Source organism: Pipra filicauda, unplaced genomic scaffold (assembly GCF_003945595.2).
Source record: "Pipra filicauda isolate LSUMZ 115617 unplaced genomic scaffold, ASM394559v2 scaffold350_size761097_pilon, whole genome shotgun sequence".
In the NCBI taxonomy this organism is placed as follows: Eukaryota; Metazoa; Chordata; class Aves; order Passeriformes; family Pipridae; genus Pipra; species Pipra filicauda.
Window position 1 is genome coordinate 475,285 of NW_024104477.1, and position 20,139 is coordinate 495,423.

At 40.2% G+C, this 20,139-nt stretch overlaps 1 protein-coding gene across 1 annotated transcript in view; it reads left to right on the forward strand.

The window, feature by feature from the left end:
• The first annotated feature begins 4,228 nt into the window (after window positions 1-4,228).
• The window catches only part of LOC113983963 (polypeptide N-acetylgalactosaminyltransferase-like 6), a 257,358-nt gene continuing 241,447 nt past the window's right edge, over window positions 4,229-20,139 (forward strand). Inside the window, exon 1 of the mRNA XM_039384404.1 lies at window positions 4,229-4,672. Within this exon, the coding sequence (XP_039240338.1) occupies window positions 4,535-4,672 (138 nt within the window). The 5' untranslated portion in view covers window positions 4,229-4,534. The remainder of the gene's footprint in view (window positions 4,673-20,139) is intronic.

Below are 20,139 nucleotides of genomic sequence, written 5' to 3' on the forward strand. Positions count from 1 at the left end.
TGTATATTCTGCACCTCCACTGCAAGTTCTTCTAGGGTGAGCATAAGTTATTGCCACGCGTTATTGTGTATTTTCAGATTTTAACTCACACAACAGTGACACTTTCTTTTACCTTCATTTAAAACTAGCTCAGCGTGTTAAAAATTCAGCAGTGCTTAAGAGGGCTAGGTGGCTTATGTGAAAGAAATTATTTGCTGAAAAATATGCCTTTAATTCTTTACAAAGCAGACCTGGATTTGTCGGTTGTGGACTACGGCCCTACAACAAACTTGTTCTCAGGATTCAGGAAATTAAAATGAATTTCATCTCCTGAGAATCAATGTCTGTATTCACTTTGACCTCCAGAGATAGACTTAACTGGCACGCTGTGGAATTCTAGATGCACCATCTCCTAAATCTTTCCTGCCAGTCGTCCTACTTTGCTATACAATTATTACATGATCTCATAGCGATCATTTCTATACTTAGGATGTTTTTAGCTATTATGCTTTTTGCACTGAGTGGAAGAACATCAGGGCTGAATGTCTTCAGACAAAAAGGCAGCTGAATCAAAATCTTCTATATGCTTGGTAAATTTCCTAACGCTGGATGATGAGCTAAAAAAGTAAGTTGAATTTCTGACAAGATCAATGCCTTTTGGTATTCTGAGTAATTCTAATCTTTGGGTGGATTCAGCTCTTGAATACAACCCCAATTTTTTAAAATTTGGTTGAACTGAATGCCTCCTTGGTTAGCTGCAAAAATCAAAAGGTGGAAATGCTTGTGGAGTGTTTTTTTGGTGATCTTCTATGCCATCCTTATAACCTGGTGTAAGATGATAGATAAAGGCACAAAAAAGAAGAAAAAACTCCCTCCTGATTGCTTCCTGGAAACCTCCAGCACCTAGGGAGACATTCACAGGAACTGATAAAAGGATTAAAAGGAAGAAGTGATATGGAGATAAACATGGGCTTTTTTCTCAAACATCCTGGAATTCAGAAAGTGGACCCTTGGGCCTATTTCATCTGTCTATCACCCCAAAATTAGTTTATTGACTATAGCCACTCAAACTGACTAAAGAAAAAAGGTATAAAAAGAGATTGGACCCAAGCAAAAATCCAGGACAAATTCCATCAACTCTGTGGAGGTGACTGATGGGCTGCCTTTTCTTCCTCCACCTTCTTGGGACGCCTTGGGGTAAGCAATTGCTTTATACAAACATACTAATTTTACTTTTGCTCTATAGTACTTTAAAATTTTTACTTATCACTTCATTGTAAGTTGCTTTTGCTTCAGCGTGTGTGTCTATGCTTTGTATTATTATTATTACTACTACAGAGTTTGTGTGGTTTTTTGCAGTTATACCCTATTCCAGACACATCGAACCCCATAAATTGTCACCAATTCGCATTATTAAACATGCTATTTCATGAACTGTTAGAATGAGTCCATTTTTAGGTGCTGACAGTTTCGTCAATGGCGAAATAACTAATAGGAGAAACCCTCTGAGGGGTTTTTCTACCGCTATTAAGTGCAGTCCCTATATATAAAAGGTATCAAACGTCCTGTCTGTCTCAGCGAATCTGTTAAGTGAAAGGTCTCAATAGGTGAGAGGCTAACACACTATTTTGGATATTAAAAGGCTTTGATCTCTTGGAGAGGGGACACTGATAGACAAAAAAATAAATTAATACAGGTTGGACAGAAAATTCTTCTTTTCTGCCCCTTTTAGTGTGACACCTGGCAGGGGTGAAAAGGAAACAATGAAGTACATCCTTTGTCACCAAGACAATAGAACAAAGTCTTGCACATTACACTCCATTAAGCAAGATTAGTTTACTTAGGTATTGCAATTTTCAGGGTGAGTGCAAAATTGTCTGGAAACTACAGAGAAAGTAAAGTATCAATGGCGCAATGTCAAATGTGGGAACATACATTTTGAAGAACTCTGCAAGGATCTGTCCCGCATCTGAACACACTAAAATTCTTGCTAACAGTCTGGATTGCAGAATTGAACAAATTTATTACATTTGTATATGACAGAGGAAAATAGGCTTAAATTTAAAGTGATTTTGATAAACTGGATAAATATTCCAGAAAAAAATTATATACAGTAAAGACAGTACAAACAGGAGAAATATTCAGCCATAGAAATAGAGACAATGAATTAGGTGTTCTTGAGGGAAACAAAACAAACTAGAGCTTAAATTTTATCACAAAATGGTCATTAGTTAACAAGCTACTGCTGTTACAACAAAGCTTCCATTCCACATGGAAGCATGGAAAAATAGAACACACTGTGACACATCCACAATTATCTTTCTTTTCTTATAAACACTTAAAAAGGTCCCAAGTAGCTTATTAGCTCCAGCTTTGGACATCGCACTTCAAATACAAACCAGTATTTGAAGACAGTCCTGATGAAAGCCGGAAGTGACATTAGATCTTGAGACATCCTAGAGTGCCAATGGAACAGTGTTTGGAAGTGGACTTTGACTATGTGAAGACTGAGAGAAATACTCTGCTTGCTGTCCCTTTGGTGGCTATTGTAATACTCTGAAATTACAGTAAGGAAAGTTCAGGTTAAACATTAAGGAACAGTTTGCAACGGCAAGTCAGAACAGATTGCCTGAGGAGGCTGGAGTTGTGCTATTGCTGGAGGACTTCAGAATTGGTTAGACAACCACTTGTCAAAAATGACACAGATGTAGCTGATTGTGCCTTGGGGCAGAGCCATGGAAGAGCTGACCTCGCAAGGTCCCTTCCAGTCCTACTTTTACGTAAAGAGCATTATGCTATTTCCTCCCATCCCACCTTCATCGCTCAGTTTTCCTGTTCCTCCCACAAGCTTTCTTTTATCTCCAGCTACTCTCCTAAAAATAACCTTTAACTGCCTCTTGTTTTATGCATATGTAGGAAATCCTTTCTGCACAAGATAGTTCTGTGGATGGACAAGACTGATCTCACCCATGGAAAAGGAGAGGACTACTTCTCATCATTTGTAGAGATGCACTGTGGTTACAGAAAGAGGATTCTTACTGCAGGATTAAGACATAGACATTCAGAAATATTTTAGCCACCAATAGAAACATGGACTGTCACTGAAGTGGTAGCTTTCTACATGCAAGACAGAAAAAAAAAAAAAAAGAAGTTAGATATACCTTTATTTTTCAATATTCATTCTGAACACGTTAATGTTACAAGTCTCGTACACACTTTCCCACTGTTTGATGTGACAAAGCTTAAAGGGCACTAGGTCCTAGTAAGCTTAACCTGAGTGTCCTCCTCTTTTGCTTAGAGGAGTTAGTTTGAAAAGAAAAGCTAATTGCACTGCGTGGTCAGAACGAGCAGCTGAACTCTGACCACAAGCCCAAACGGGTTCGATTGCAACAAGCTGGGTGCAAGTCGACATTGCTTTGAGCATCTCCTTCCCTCGACTACCGAAGTGGGGGGTGACCGCGTTTCGGAGAAGTCTGGAGCTGCTGGGGTTGCGGTCGGGCAGCCTCGGGGAAGGCGGCGCCGCGGGGGGAGCACGGGGATAGCCCGGTAGGTGAGCGCCCCGACACTGCCCGGCGGAGCGGTCCGGGCCCCAGGGCAGGGAGCAACCCGCGGGCTCTCCGCGCGGTTCCCCCCGCGTTTCACGTAGCGCCGAGGAGGACGGACCGGAACGGGAATTCCAAACCCCATCCCCGGTGCGCGGCGGCTGAACCGGCAGCAACAGCAGCAGCACCGCCCGGCTCCGGCCCGCGGAACCCGAGCCAGGCTCCCGCTCAGCGCCTCGTCCGCCGGAGGAAAAGCCGCGGAGCCGGCGGATAGCGCACATGGGGCGGCCGGGATGAGGAGGCGCGGTGGGGCAGGCCCGATGTCGCCTGCCCCCGGCCCGGTCGGCGCACGTGGTGGCGGGGGGCGCGGGGCCGCCTCTCCTTGCCCGCCTCCCCGGCGCGGACGGGCGCGCTGTGCCGCTGCTCCGGCATCAGCTCTCTTTTCCTGATTTTTTTTTTTTAAACTCTTGCTTAGCAAATTGCGCGTGATGAGCTCATGATGCCGCGCCCCCCGGCCCGGGCCCGGGCAGGCAGGGGGACGTGAGGCGGGCGGGCGAGGCCAGCTGCGGGAGCTGCGCGCAGCGCCAGCGCTCCGGCGGAGCCGGGCGGAGGGGGCGCTCTTGGTCCCACGTCGCTTAGAGGACTCGGGTTGTAGGGCTTTTCCCTTTTTTTTTTTTTTTTTTTTTTTTTAAATATATATTTCTGTTGCCCCTCTGGCGCCGTGTGCCGGGCTGTTTGCCGCTCTGTGCGCAGGTGGATCCATGAGCTCCCCCAGGAGCGGCACCGGCGCCGCGCAGCACCGCGTCGGGGCGGGGGGAGCGGCCGCCTGCCTCGGCACCGCCGCCGCCGCGGGGGGCGGCCCCGCCCGGGCACGGGGTGGGCAGGCGTGAGGAGGGCGAAGTTTCTCCGCGGCTCCGGGCCCCTCGCAGGGACAGCGGGGAGGGAAGGACTTGGCCCCGTGGTGCTGGGGGAGCTGACACCGCCGCCGCCAGCAGAGCAGCCCGGCTTTGGCCATGAAGAGGAAACAGAAGAGGTTTCTGCAAATGACGCTGCTCTTCACCGCGGCTCTGATTTTCCTGCCTGACATCGGCCTCTGGTCTCTCTACAAGGAGAAGCACCTGGTGAAGCCGGCCGAGCCCGCCGAGCCGCAGGTAGGTCCGAAGCCGCCCGGGAGCCCAGCCCACCCCGCCGTGCCCCGCCGCGCTGCCGCCTCCCGGGGCACGGCCCGGCCCCGGCGCGGGGTGCGCGGAGCGGGGAGCGGCAGCACGTGCGCTCGTCCCGCCGCCGCGCCGGGGAGAGAAAGTTGTGAGCGAACATCTGAGCCCTCCGGGCTGGGCTTCGCCGGCAAGGACGGGGGTGAGCAGTCACACAGGCTGCCTGTGAAATTAGGAGGAATTGGGATTTTGTGTGCTTCGTTGGTGAGCCGAGGGTGATGCTGGGCTCTGATTTTCATTACGAGAAGTGGAGGTTTTACCGCAACTTTTGTTTGCCTGTCTGCAATACTTCTCGAACTGATGTGTGGCTGTAGGTCCGCTGAAATTGCTCGAGATCCATCTAGGTGTCTTACCGCCGAGATTTTTTTTTTCTTCTGTTGAAAACTCGACAGAAGTGACTGGCAGTATTTTTCTCTTCTGAATATTACTACTGTGACCTGATACAGCTACACTGTGTGTAACTGCATGTCAGACTGATGTCACAACAAACTCCCGAATATTTTCAGTTTACTATTTCCTCGATCACTATTATTAATAACAGCAGTTGACATAAGCTGGTTTTTTTTCTTGAGTTATTCTTTGACTTGCTGGGTTTGTGTATGGCTCATAAATCACAGTATGACCTGCATTAAATGAAGTTTAGTTTTAAGGAGTTGTTGTAATGCAGTTCTTTATAACCTTGCCCGTAATTTACCAAAGCTTATGTTTGCTCAGTTCAACAGTGCTATGCTCCTACACTATAATTGTCAGTGTAATTTAAATTTAACATGATATTTCATAGATCATTAGTAAGAAATTAAGGAATTGTCTGGTCTTTTAACTTGTTTACCACTTGCATAGCCTTCATGTTAGAATGTATTAGGTGGCATAATTTATGATTGTATTGTATTAGTAGTCTTCATTTCAAGGGTCATCACCCATGTATGTGATGCACTCCTACATACTAAACTTATTTAAATCAATGACTTCAACTGAAGAGTAATATATTTGATTCTTTGTTAGTATAGCTATCCATTACAGAAGTTAGTCCTCCAAAATATCATAACTTTGGTTAATGAAATATCCTGAATATTACTAGAGGAGGAAGTTAGGAATAGCTTCTTAATTTGAAGCTTACTTTATGTGTCCATGGGTTTTAAAATGCAGTAGGTGTCAGGTGCTAGAATTTAGTTGGAAGTAATTTCTGCTGAAAGAAAATTATACACAATCATAAATGTCTGTCATTAGTTTACAAGGTGCACACTGCAGTCTTTTCAGTTTCCAATGCAAATAATGATTTCCATGTGTTGCATGGCTCTTAAGAACACACATGCCTTGACATAAGATGATATTTCTAATGTTCAAGACTGCACTCTTAAGTAGAGCATGATTGGTTAGCAGTCAAAGGGAGATAACTTTTTAAATAAAAAAAAGAAAAAAGGGTTCTGGATAAAGTGGTGGAAGAAAACCTTGGAAATAAGCAGCTGAGCATACATAAAGGGCTAGTGAGACTTGCTAGTGAGACCCCAGAAAATTTTAAATCCTACATTTTCTGAAGAGGTCTTTTTACTAGCTTCCTTTTTTCTCTTTTTTTTCTTTTTCCCCTTCCCTTTTCTCCCAACCTGAATACTAATTGAGGAGTAATGGGACTGTTTAATGGGAAAACAGTAAAAATGAGCAGTGCAACTTTGAACCTTACAACTGACTCTGGTGTTATTCTGTTATCACGGTAAGTATTGAAATCATGTTGGCAATGTCATTACCCAGTGGGGAAAACAGGTTGAAGTACAGGTGAGTAATGCAGTTAGGTTACTTGTGTCTTTAGCTGTGCACATTATAACCCAAAATACTTAGAAGGAACAAGAGTTGAAATACAAGTTTGAGTTCAACTTCCTTAAATACAAAGGAAACGGTAAGACTTCCTTGTGACTTTACTAAAAATGAGGTCACGTGAGAAGATACTGCATTAGAAATAGTATCATAGTAGAACTGTTAACTTTTTCCCTAATAATTTAGTAAGGTATGCAAGAATTTACACACTCAGCGCAGTCATTCTTTGCCCTTGAGGTGTTCAGTTACTTTATACTTAGTGTGACTTAACACAAGTTTAGATGTCAGTCGTACTGAAACTGCAGCAGACTTTTCTTATGTATTCTAAGATTGTGTTAGGTTACATAGGTATGTATTTAGAGTCAGCATGTGATAGTGATGTATAGTTGGTCTGCTGTAGTGTGTCCTGACCAGGGAAGAGAGGTAGAGCTGTCTGTGACTTCAATAATTTGATTACAGGCTGAAGTGGTTTTGCCCTCATGGGTAAAATGTGTGTCTAGTGGTATTCTGATATTGACAGTAACGTTTATAAATGTGCCATCTTGTTTTAAGAACAATTAAATTCATGTTATCGATCATCAGGTGTTTTTGAAGAGATGGCATAGGGAAATGATGTTTTGCCTAGTTATAAATTAAATTTCCCAATTCATTGCTAAAACAGACATCCCCAGACTTCCCTGTGAATGAGGGCTCTGTCATCCTCTCCTGTCACTTCAGCTGCTTGCTACAGCACCAGAGCAAAGGAGGCATAGCAGGCTGATGAAGGAGGCATTGATACCCTGACAGCAGTAAGCATAGGAGCTGTTTGAAAGCAGTCCACAATGCAAAAATAGGCTGTTTCTGTCAATGGTAGAACAGTGTCCCCTGGGGACTATGTCATTCCCAGTGCCTAGAAGAGGTACTTGTGTTCTTTAGTGCTATCTAGAAATTCTAATATGACAAAATAAGTTGATTTTTTTATGCATTAAAATAGTGCTACGGTAAGTTACATAAGAGTATTTTTTGTCACTGTGCAAATTCTGTTTCTGAGCAGAGAAGCTCTTCTGTAGGAAAAACTAAAAGACGAGAAAATGATATTGACAACTGTGATTTCAGACAACATCAACGATTTTGTTCACTTTACATGAATTCTGTAAACATTATTAGTCTCTATGAATCTCTGTTTCACAGAAACGTTCTATAAACCTTTGTGATTTCGTAGGTTTTTCTCTTGAGAACTTAATAGGCTTGATCTTTATATTTTGATAATTGTTATTTACTTTTGGTTTCTCACACTATTTAAAGTGGAGCTTCAAGAGTAAAGGTACATAGGTTCTGAGTTACATGGTGCAGCAAGATCTTCATAAAATATAGTTTGATAGTAAAGTGGCACACATGAGGAAAAAAATGATAATTTCTGGTTTAAATCTTTCTAAGTCAGTCTTCCTTGCTATATTGTGGGAATAAGGGAAGTCAAATAGGATATTTTTATTGCCTTTTTAAAAAAGTCTTATTCCTTAACATGTGTCCTTGAGTTTTGGTTAAAAAACTCTTTACAGGTAGTTTAATTTGGGAGGTATGTGTGTTCGTTTGTTTTTGTTTTGTGATTGAGATATTATATATGTATACATATATATATGTGATATAAAAGTCCTATCTGATCTTTTGATAAAATTCCAAAGCCAGGGTTTTTTTGATACTAAGTTATGCTAATAAAACTTAATTTCAGTTTTGTTTTCTGTGGAAGAAAAGCAATAATGTAGTACAACCAGTAGGATGTAATCCCGATCCAAATCTGGGTATTTCACACTATCTAAAGTTAGTACTACTTTGTTTGGCTACAGTAAGGTTTTATCCTTGTCTGTTTATACCCTTTCAGTATATGAAACATAATTTCATATAAAAGAACCAACTTTCTTGCGGCAGCTTTCTAGTGTCTGTAGTGTAGGTATTTGGTGAAAAGTGTTGTGAGATATGTTTCTTTCGGTTTATATGGGATGCCAGTGTGGGTGACTGAAAGGAAGGCAGTCTAATGAAGTAACCCCTGATATAGTTCAACTTCATTTTGTACTTTTTTTCATTGATTTGTCATCTTCCTGCTGCCCAGTGTCAAATCTCCTCACTTAAAGTTGGATTGAACAACAGCATCTCTTAGTCACAGATGCTCTGTAATACATACTCAGTGTATTAATGAAATGCTTTATGATGTGTAAAGTAAGGAAGAAAGGTAGATTTCTGGCTTCATTTCACTTTTACTTTGGTGCATTGAGGCATGCAGGTTTAACCTCCTGGTTGAGGCACTTCTGCTGGAAAAACTCCCGATGGTTTTGGCCCTTTTTGTTTTGGTGCATGCGTGGTGTCCAGAACAAAGAGCAAAATACAGCTATGCTGTGAGGGGAAAGCATTGTTCCATGGGATAGAGTCACACTCTCTTTCCTTTGTCCTGTGAAGTCCTTATTTCTATGTGGTTAGCCCCAATTAGCCTCTTTCTCACGGGATACGTGAGGTATGGATTTAAATGAACTCCTTAGCATAAGGAGAACTTAGTCCTTGCAAATCATGTGGCCTTGTGTTATAGTTGGCAAATAGGCACAAAATTAACCTTCCACTGGCTGTGAAAGTACTGACTTTGTCTTCTGAATCCAGGAAGTGGTTTCGGCCTGAAATCTGTCTTGCAAACAGTCATTAGTTTCTGAAGTCTGTGAAAGAGGTGAAAATTTAAATTTACCCCAAAGTGCAATGTTTCCTAATGTTTAGCACACAAGTTCTGGTAATCATAAATTTTCCAGGACAGTTAACTCTGTTGACTTACTATTGATTGCAGTGAAGTACAAAGTTTGGGTTGGTGAATTCTCTTTCTGGAGCTTCATAAAAGCTGTATCTTGAGAGAAAAATTTTCTTCCCCCCCCCCCCAGCTGTATTTCCAGTTAATTTCAACAGCTGCAAAATGTTGTACAAATTATCATTTGGTTTAGGATACAAATACACACCTATTTTCTCTTATTACACTGTCAGGACGCTGTCAGTTACTTATGTATTTAGTTCCACTGTCTCACCTTTGCTTTCACTGCAAACTTATGAGGTGGGAGTTTGGTTTCTCTTTAGCAGAGGAGCAAATAAAGTATAGAATGACAAACAGTCTCAACTTTACAAAAGTAGCTGCTTGACTGTTACTAACATTCATTTGTACTATTTTTGGAGAGTACCTATCAGACCATAAGAAATACTGTTAGTATGAAGCCTCGCTTTCTCTGCTCAGTTTCTATGCATGTGCTGTTGTCCTAAGCAAGTCCTCATTTCTCTCCCCAGAGCAGCAGCTGGGACCTGGTGTTTTCAATGCTCTTTTATACTACAGCCCTCTTCATTGCTGTGCTGGTGTGTCAGCTCCCAGAGCCCCCCTATACGTGGCATGACAAAACAATGTCTTAAAATGCAGTGCACTGGGAATGTCAGTTTGCCTTTTAGGTGTTTAAGCCATACAGTTAACACTTCTGTAATTCACTTCTTTATCTAAATTGTTCAAATATAATTTTATTCCCCTGTATGTATTGGAGCCTATTGAGGAAAATATAATTTGAGGTCTAAAATCTTTGTTACTTTTAAGATACAATATTATTTTTGGCAATAAACAGTATGATGCTGTTGTATTCGGTATACCAGAGGGAGCCCTCCTGTGGTTAATTTAACACGTATCAATTTTCAGGAATGTTACTAAACAGAGTATATCTTACAGGATAAAATGGACTGGTTTCTATATTTAATTTTCTTTCCATTTAACTCCAAATTTGTAATGCATTTCAGCTAATGTGTGTAGTCATTTTGGATTAATCTAAAATAAAACACAGGGTCAAGAAACCTCTGTGCATGCCAGCAGTTGGACTTGTAGAAAGACTACTGCGATGAGGGGGACTGCAGTGGAGTGCAAGGTTGCTCACTGACTAGGGGGGCACACCCCTCACTGGGACATGATGCTCAGTTCTTTCCTGAAATTCCGTATCTCCCTGTGCTGGGCATTTCTCTTGTGTTTGGCCCTGGAGAATTGCAGTGGCACTGTAGGTGCATCCTGGTCAGAAGCCAGACTGCACCGTGTGTACCATTCAGTGGAGATGCAACTGTGTGTGTAGGCAGATGTCTGTTCACATAAAGAAAGAACAATTCAGCTTTTCTTGTGTTTTTAATGCTTAGATGGGTAACTTATGGTCTTTGTCTAGCAATATGCTGATGCACACGTTTATAGCAATTGACTTCAGCAAAACTGAGTGTATAGTAACTATTTTGATGGATTTGGGCCAAGAGTAGGCACAGTTGGCTACTTTAAATAAAAAAATTAACTCAGAGATCAATGAGTCAAATACAACGCAACTTGGGAATCCCAAGCTAAAAATCCTACATGTATTGTAAATGTTCCTCGTGGTGAAGAGACCAAATTACGCTGACTGAAAAAAATATCAGTTTTTAATGTTTCTTTAAAATGTGTAAAGGCAAGCAGGTGTTCCTAATGTCCCCCCTTCCTTCTTCCCTGAGTTTTATTGCCGAGTCTGATGTCAAATGGTTTGGCATGTCCTGTTGGTCAGATGGTTTCAGCTGTCCTAGCTGTGTCTCCTCCCAACTTTTTTTTTTTTTTTTTGCACTGCCAGCCTCCTTGCTGGCAGGGCAGTACAAAAGCAAAAAAGGCCTTGACCATGTATAAACACTGCTCAGCAACAACAAAACCATCCCTGTGTTACCAACACTGTTTCTAGCATAAATTCAAAACACAGCCCCTTACCAGCTACTGTGAAGAAAATTAATTCTATCCCATTCACCATCAACACACAATGTAAACTGGTTTTTAAGGTCAAGCTCTATAGTGATTCATTGGTTTCAAGCTGATTTTGACAATTGTCACATTTGGAGGAGTTTCACTGCGTGATATGCTTGTCTGGGTAATTTTTTTTTTCAAAATTTTTCTTCAACAGAGAAATCTTTCCCTCTTCTTTATGAAAAAACACCGTGGGAGACACCTGCTTCCGGAGCTTTGCTCAAGAGGTAAAGAAGAGGAAGAAAATCTATTGCAGGAATTTAACTACTTCTGAATTTATCTTTCAAATTCTTTGCTTTCATTTCCATGATTTTCACATATTTTTCTTCATCGAGAGGGTGACATGGCTCCAAGTCTATGCAAACACTTGGTGATTCAAGTCACGTATTTAGTCACTGAACTAAGAACAATATACTAAGAGAATTTCAGGAAAAAAAAATGATGAGGTGTATGTCCAACTAACATAGAAATATGTAGGCTACAATATCCCACTCTTTCCTGGATGCTTGTACTCTGAAGGGTCACAGCTGTCATGTTTCTGTTCAAGGCTGTGTTTCACAGGGACAGTTGTATCTTATGCTGTCGTTTTAAGATCTCTTGGAAGATCCTATTGAAGGAATTTCCTATCATCTCTTTCTTTTGGTCAAATCCTGGTTATTGAAAACCTCTGCCCTTAGGAAGCAGTCACTAGCTGGAATACGAGACTCATCTAGCCACATGTGGATTTAACAGATAACTACAGCATCCCTATCCCCACCATCACCTCCAGCTGTTGGTTACCATCAGATGTCTGAGTTTTTCAGCCCTATCTCTGATGACAGGACACAACGGTCTTTGACAGATGCTTCATTAGATCACTGGAAACCACCTCCGCAACAGTTCAAGCCTATCAGACAGACTTCTCCCTGAAGAAGTTGAAGAACATTTACGTGTTGTTTTCAGGGCCATATGAGCAGTATGCTCATATGAGAGCTGCAGCAACAAGGAGTTTGGAGATTGGTACCATCTGGCAGTAGCGTAAACGTGCAGTGCCGTGACAGTTGTGTCAGGTTTGTGCCATCTAAGGGCTACCATATCCAGTGCAGTTTGCTGTGCTTTGCCATTTGTTGTTTTTTGTTTGTTCCTTTTAATGCCAAATTTACAGTGCAGATTTGACATAGTAGACTAGAAAATTTGACCTATACAACCTAAATGTTTCATCAATCAGCAATAGACCATTGATTCTGTGCTTAAGAAGCAGTGGCAATTTAACAGTTTACTTCTTCGCTACACAGCAGTTTATGACAGCATACGATACTGCTAAGAGATTTAGCTAGGCAGAGTAATTATCTGAACTAGAATTTTGTCAGGACACCAGTGCTTTAGAAATTGGATTGCTCACTGAAGTGTATAAGTGTAGATTTATCAGACTAACTTAAGGTGCTCATTTGCTTAAAGAAGCATAATTTTTCATACTTGTACTTAAAATAGAAAACCAGATGAATTTATTTAGAAAATTTTAGCTTGTTTACTTATTGTTGCTCTCTGAAAATAGTTTTCTAGGAGAATGCAAACAAATACTTAGGACAAGTAAGAACATATTATAGCAGCCTATGACAAGTTCTGTTTATAGATAAAGGTGGGGAAGAAGAAGGACTCCTTGTGTCTCTGTTCAGAGCCAGTGCCTGGGAAATACAGGCCCTGCAATGTTAACGTCTCTACTACTGTGAGATAAATATTTTATCCTCTGTGTTTTTGATATCTCACTTGGCTGCTGAGTAAATTAATATATTGGATTGAATCACGGAAATTTTTAGATTGCTTTTTCTATAGAGGGGTAGCTTCACATTAGCACAGAGAATGCATGTAAAAGACATGTTAATGCCATCCTACAAGCAATAAATTTCTATTTTTCTCAGACTCTGATAAATGACTACACTTTAAGTTGCATTTGTTATGGGTACAAAATGAATGACAGGCTTGAACGGATGTTGTTTTTTCAAAATTGCTCAATATAAACTAAAGTGACAGTCAAATTGCTGATTAAATTTTGCAATTATAACACTAGTGTAAAAATGTAAATTCAGAACTTTTATGATATGGAGTAACAAATTCTCCACTAAAGTTACTAAAGGATCATTAAAGATACAACATACAAGGGCATAAAAAATACTTGGGATGGCTGTAAAAGGTAGCAGAAAACTAAAAAAATTACATGCAAAAGCCTCACAGCAAAATATTCCTGCAGTATATTTAACCTGTGTTTCACATCAGATTACATCTTTTTCAGCATAAGGGCATCCTTGACATAATTCCTAATAACGGTGAAGCAGTAGGAATTTCTCCAGCTACATGGAGACACTCCTAACAATGGTTAGATTTTATTTTGAGCTATATTACTCGAACTTTATAGCCTGAGAAGAGTGTGGGTTTTTCTCTCCATTCTTCCTAAAGTAGTCCATTTAAGAAATACAAGCTCAATGAAAGTGCAACCAGAATATATATGTTAGCCTATGCTTTGCTAACATGAAAGTGAAACTGCCTCTACCAGCCTCTACCAGCTGCCTCTACTGATGGAATTTAAAAGCAAAATTGAAAGCTGCCATCTTCAGCAATGCAAATAGATATGCCGTGTGAGCAGGAATGACTGCAGAGAAGGACAGGAAACTTCTGGGACTCCATCAGGGAAAAGCAGCAAAGCTGCAGAGGGGTGGGAAATAAATTTGACTGGAAACACAGTCTACAACTTTCTGTGATCTTTCCTCGTCTTCCTTTTCTTCTTGCTCCATGAGGAGAGGGGGCACCTAGAGCAGTACAGATGGAGATGCTGAGATGTTGTTTAAACCATTCGTACACAAAGCGTTGAGAGAAACTGCTTGACAAAGAGTTGTTATTAATATAAAACTGAGGTGGTGTCTCGACACAATACTACTCAGAAATTCCAAGTGCCGTAGTGTGTGCAGTCATGATTAACGTATATTCTTTGAAGCAACTTCAATATGAACATGTGAGATATATTTTTCTTTAAATACTCTAGACTCAGAACAGATGTCTCCTTCAGAAGCAATGAAGAAAAATTGTATTTTATATTGGGAACAAGGAAATGGAAATGGGATCATGCTAAGCAGCAACCTGCTTCTGCATCTGGAATAGATGTGAATGACAAATGAACATGGGAGATCAAGGCCAGGACACATGTATTTACTGCCTGTGCACTTTGTAACGTCTTCCAAGACATAGGCCTTGGAAAAATTTGCCACTTTCTTGTGTTGTAATAATGTTGGTTCTTTGACATACGAGTAAAATCTTACTGATAAAGTTTAAAACTAAAATTCCATCAGAAGTGAAACTCTCATTCAATGAATTTTAAAGAAATCGTTAGTAGAAGAGATTCTTCAGAGGTTCTTATTAGTGTGGGCTATGAGTTTTTCCTTTTGTTTATATATGTACACATATACCTACGGACGTGTATGTTTGTTTATGGGCAGAAGGAGGTGAGGGGACCGTCTTTGCTTCCTACAGGGAGAGGGAATTTATTTTTCTTAATGTAACGTGCCAACAATCTTGCAAGGAACGGAACAATTTTGTGAGACACCATGCAAATACATGGAGAAGCATATATTAATGGGTATGAATTCGGTACAATCTACAGCGTCTTTGGCATTTTCAGGGGGTTTTTTAATAAATATGGATTTTTTTCTTTTTGTGTCTTGTCCCTCTTTAAGCACAGATTGTATGCGAGCTGACCTTTGTTTTTGAACAGTGATGACTTTTTTCGCTCTCTGCTTCAAAGTCCTAAAATATGTAGGAAATAATGATGTTGACTCATTTAATTTATGCCTTTGTTTCTTTCCAGTCTTTCCTGTGAGTCATTTCTACTCTTTAGACAGTGGACTTCCGTACAGATTTTTTAGGAGAACATACACAAGTTTGTTCAAAAACACTTGCCCAGCGCTGCCGTCCTTACAATACACTTTGCTAACCTGCTGTTCTCCTGACATATGTGATCTAAAATAAACAACTGACCTTCTCTTCCATTTAGTAACCTCCTTTGTATTGCAGATTAATATCCACTTTACTGATCTGGTTGTTTGAAAGACTGGCTACTCTCTTTTAATGATAGCGGAGAGTGAGAAGCTGCCAGAATGCTAGGATGGAAGTGACAGGAAGGAAACATGAAAGTCAGACAAATGTGTACCCAGGAGAATAATAAGGAAAATACATCCCATCAAATATATTTCTTGAACTTCTGAGTCATGTTGCTATTGTGCCTTCTTTTTCATGTTGCTCTAATCTGCATGTCTGGCATATTTTGTTATCATATTATTATTTTTTTAAATGCATGCTAACTGCAACCTTGCTTCTCTGTTCTAATTTATTATAGCATATTAGTAAAGCTGCTTTAGAATACCCTGGATTAATGATGCATTTAAACTGTTTTAAAATGACCCTGGGCTAGGTCAATTATTGAAGTAATGCCAGTAAGGAATATTTTATTTTGATTGCGGTAAGCTCTTAGTTTTATGTTAACTGCATCATACAAACATGACCTGTGGGCTTTTTATGTTGTAGTGAATTGAAAATGTGTGAATAAAGCATGCTTTATATTTTTATGTAGCAAACTCAGGCTGTTTCTTGAGAGGAGACTATAATCGTGTTTTCTTCTGTTGTATGTGGGGTCACCTTTTGTGCAAATGCTCTGAGAAAACAGGGTTGCCTTTTTGATATAAAAGGAAGACATAGTGAGGCGTGGGTGCTGCTTATGGCATGTTAGGTGTCAGTGCAATCGCCCCTTCTGTATCCCAAGTTTACACAGACCCATGCTATTACTCCTGTACTACTCTCCCTTTCTCTGCAGCATAAAGGTTGGAAGACCTGAGTAGTGCAGCATATTATTGTTATTTGTGGTGCAGGGTGGGAGAATTCTGTGATACCATTTATTTCTCAAAACTTCATTTGTAAAGGCAGTGCTTTTATATTTTTTTCTTGTAAAATTCACATTCTTAATTATTGCAATATTCCTTTCCTTTTTGGAAGTGTAAAGTATTACTTGCTCTGTTCTTCTTTAAAATTGAGCTGGAATGAGGGGTTATTATATATTTTTCAAAATGCAGGGATATGTTTTTTTGCATCCCAAATATGTCTCTATGTTTTAATGTAATCTGCTTTTCTGTGCAAAACTGCACTATAGTTGCTGTATTAGAGTCTAAGATTACAGGCAGCTCATACTGCAAATTTAAAAAGCAAACAAAAATCAGCTCAGTATAACAAAATTTAGTAACACAGTCTTATGTCAGTAAAACTGGAATTGACCATTCTTCAATGACATTGGACTTAACAAGCTTGGCAGTGCTTTGGAAGCTTGAGTAACTTGTTACGTTTTACAAGTAGCTTTAGGCTGTGGCTGTAGTTTTTTGTTAAAAAAGTCTTCTGGAAGAGGAGCTGAAAACGGACTCCAGTCATGACCTTAAAGTGCACCTATATAGAACTTGTAGAAATTTGCTTAAAATAAACAGAATATGCACTTTGCCAGAACAATGTTATCAAATAATTTAGAGGTCTATTAACTATCTAAAGAGGGGTAAAAACAGTTTTTAAAGTAAAGGTGATTTGGCAGTGACTGCTCAAGGGATCTGCAGAGATCTTCAAAATCAAGCCACTTGCAAGACGAAAGAAAATGTAAAACAAGACCAGAAAGATTAATTCCAATTGCTTCTGAAGAATCATGGGAAGGAAAATAAAAACCTTTTTATGTTTTGGGGTTGTTATTAGTCTGAGGTACGTCCCAGGTGCTTGAAACTAAGATGTTCCATGCCTAGGACACAGAGGCATAAACAAATGATCTGTGTATTCAGTGGCTGGTGTTTGGAAGATTCATTGTAATGGACAGAGTTTGTGTAATGGAATAGAGAGAAAATAAGGAAATGGGAAATTTGGGGTAGAATACAAGCAGAATTTTGCTGCTGTATTTCAGGATCTCTCCATATAATCTTCTGTCTTTGTCTAGCCCTCTAAAGAAAAATGTGGATAAATTATAAAATAATGTATATGGGGAAGTAAATAATCCTAGGTTTATGTATGCCGCAATAACTTTTGACACGGTAATTGCTACTCAGGAAGGAGCTCTTGATGGCTATATTAGTTTTATGAAAATCTTAGCTTTCATTTCAGAGAGAATAACGTTATTATGACTACTGCGTAAATTCATTGTGTACTCTCAAATACTGTATGCAGTTCTTGTGCAGTCATAATCATCACAGATGGCGTAGAAAAGATACCTATTAAGGGTGAGTGAATTAAGTAAAGCCTTCATTGTTGAGTGACTGATGAGAAGACTGAGAGTGTGATAGAGGTAACTTAGAAGAGAGTAACATGGAAAAGATATGCAGGGATCAGTTTATTGACTCTCTCTTTCATTAGACATAATAGCATCAAATTAAATACTGTACCAGTTTCAAAACAAATGGCAAGTACAGGTCTGTGTGCAATACGTTATTAAGCTGTGGAGCTTTCCGAATCAGGCATTGTGGATATTAAAAGCTTGCATGGCTTCAAGAAACAATTGAATATATTCATGGAGGAAAAATACATTAGGGATAAAGTCAGTGTGTCTGGTTTGCAATGTCCTTGAACCATCAGTTGCTGGAGGCTGGAAGGGTATTGTAGGGAAGTGAAGTTGTTTGTTTGCTGTGTATTTATATCTGTCCTTATGATTTGCTGTTGTTCGCTGTCAGAAACAAATAGTTAGCTAGATGGACCTTTTTGTGTGATTTATAAAAGTAATTCTTAAACTAATAATGTGTAAGATAAAGTCTTAATAGTTGCTGATACGAAATCAAGTTCTGGGGCAGGAGATGATTTTGAATGAGTTTCTTGATGACAGAGACTGTTCTGGTGAGCCAGAAAGAGTAATATTGCCAGACGAATTTGATGTTGCTACTCCACAATGAATTTGAGGGGTGGCACACGGAGAAAGCAGGTGCCCTAGACTAAGTATAACTGTAACAGTATGCGTTTTTCTATTATAAATGCACATCTTGGTGTATGAATTAATGTTTGAGGGAGACTAAAGACACAATTTCAGGATTCTAAATCGATACTTACAGGGGCACTGATCCTCCTACTCTCCATCCTCTATTTAGGTGCTAGTAGTAGGATCCTAGAGTCTTCTGTGTAGTTAGTTTGCTTTTAATTTTTATGTAACTTTTTCTTTATCTTAAATAATGTTAAATTTTTCCTCCTCAGGATAGAATATTGAACATGGACATATTGAATATGATAAAGTGTCATAAGGAACATCTTCAGTCTGAGATGATGGTGTTGTTCAATATATGTGAAACAGATGGGAGGGGTTGTGGTTTTTGATGTAAGGGTTTTTTAATATTGAAGGAAAATATTTTCTTAAATTGATACATTGCATATAAAGAGGAGATTATGACCTTAAAATATTCAAATTACTCTGTGGAATATCTGCAAAGCTGTACATTCATTACCCTGTAATCTGAACTCTTGAGTACATATAGATATGAAGATGGTGGTTTGCTATTTCCAAATGGTTCCCGTTTTCCTAGTATTGAACTTTGTTTGATATCAAGGCTGTATTTTTGATTTCAACATGAATAAAATCTACCACAGGAATATGTGTCTTAAGCATCTAGGACTAAAGAAAATTATCTTTTCTCCCCCTGCCTCAGCAGAGGTTGCTTACAGGAAACTTTATTCATTAGGATTGGCTGTGCTCATCAGGGATTTACCAGGTACTTACCAGAACATCACTTAATAGTTTGCTGACAGTAACTGGTGAAGATAAAAGCTCATCTTTTTTCCTTTTTTTTTTTCTTTTTTTGTGAATAGCATAGTGTGAAGTTGCTAATGCAAAACAGCACATCTAAGAGGGAAAAGGTATTTTTAAAGAATCATAGTATCATTTAGGTTGGAAAAGACCAGTAAGATCATTGACACTGCCAAGTCCACCACTAAGCCATGTCCCTAAGTGCCACATCTACATGTCTTAAATACCTCCAGGGATGGTGACTCCACATGTCCCTGAGCAGCCTGTTCCAATGCTTGATGACCCTTTAAGAAATTTTTCCTAATATCCAATCTAAACCTTCCCTGGTGCAAGTTGAGGTCGTTTCCTTTTGTCGTAGGAAAAGACTGTAACTCCCACTTGTTAGCTGGGAGAAGAGGCTGAACTCCTCTTGTCTACAGCCTCCTTTCAGAGAGTTGTAGAGGCGATAAGGTCTCCTCTCAGCCTCCTCTTCTCCAGGCTAAACAACCCCAGCTTCCTCAGCTGCTCCTCAGAAGACTTGTGCACCAGACCCTTCACCAGCTACATTGCCCGTCTCTGCTCACACTTCAGCCCCTCAGTTCCTGGTGTGGAAGGTGCAGCCTCATCAGTACCCTGGTCCTACTGGTCACACTGTTTCTAATACAAGCCAGATGCCATTGGCTTTCTTGGCCACCTGGCCACAGTGCTGGCTCACGTTCAGCCAGCTGTTGACCAGCACCCTCAGATCCTTTTCTGCTGGGCAGCTTTTCAGAGACTTTTCCCCAAGCCTCTAGCGATGCATGGGGTATTTGTGACCCAAGTGAAGTACTCTGCAATCTCCTGGAATTTAGTTTTAGAATCATAGAAAGGAGTGGGTCAGAAGGGATCTTAAAGATCATCTAGTTCCAATCCCACTACTATGGGCAGGGACACCTTCCACTAGACCAGGTTGCTCAAAGCCCCATCCAAGCTGACCTTGAACACGTCCAGGGATGGAGCATCCTCACTGTGGAGAATTTCTTCCTCATATCTGTTGTGGTTTAACAATAGTCAGCAACTAAGAAC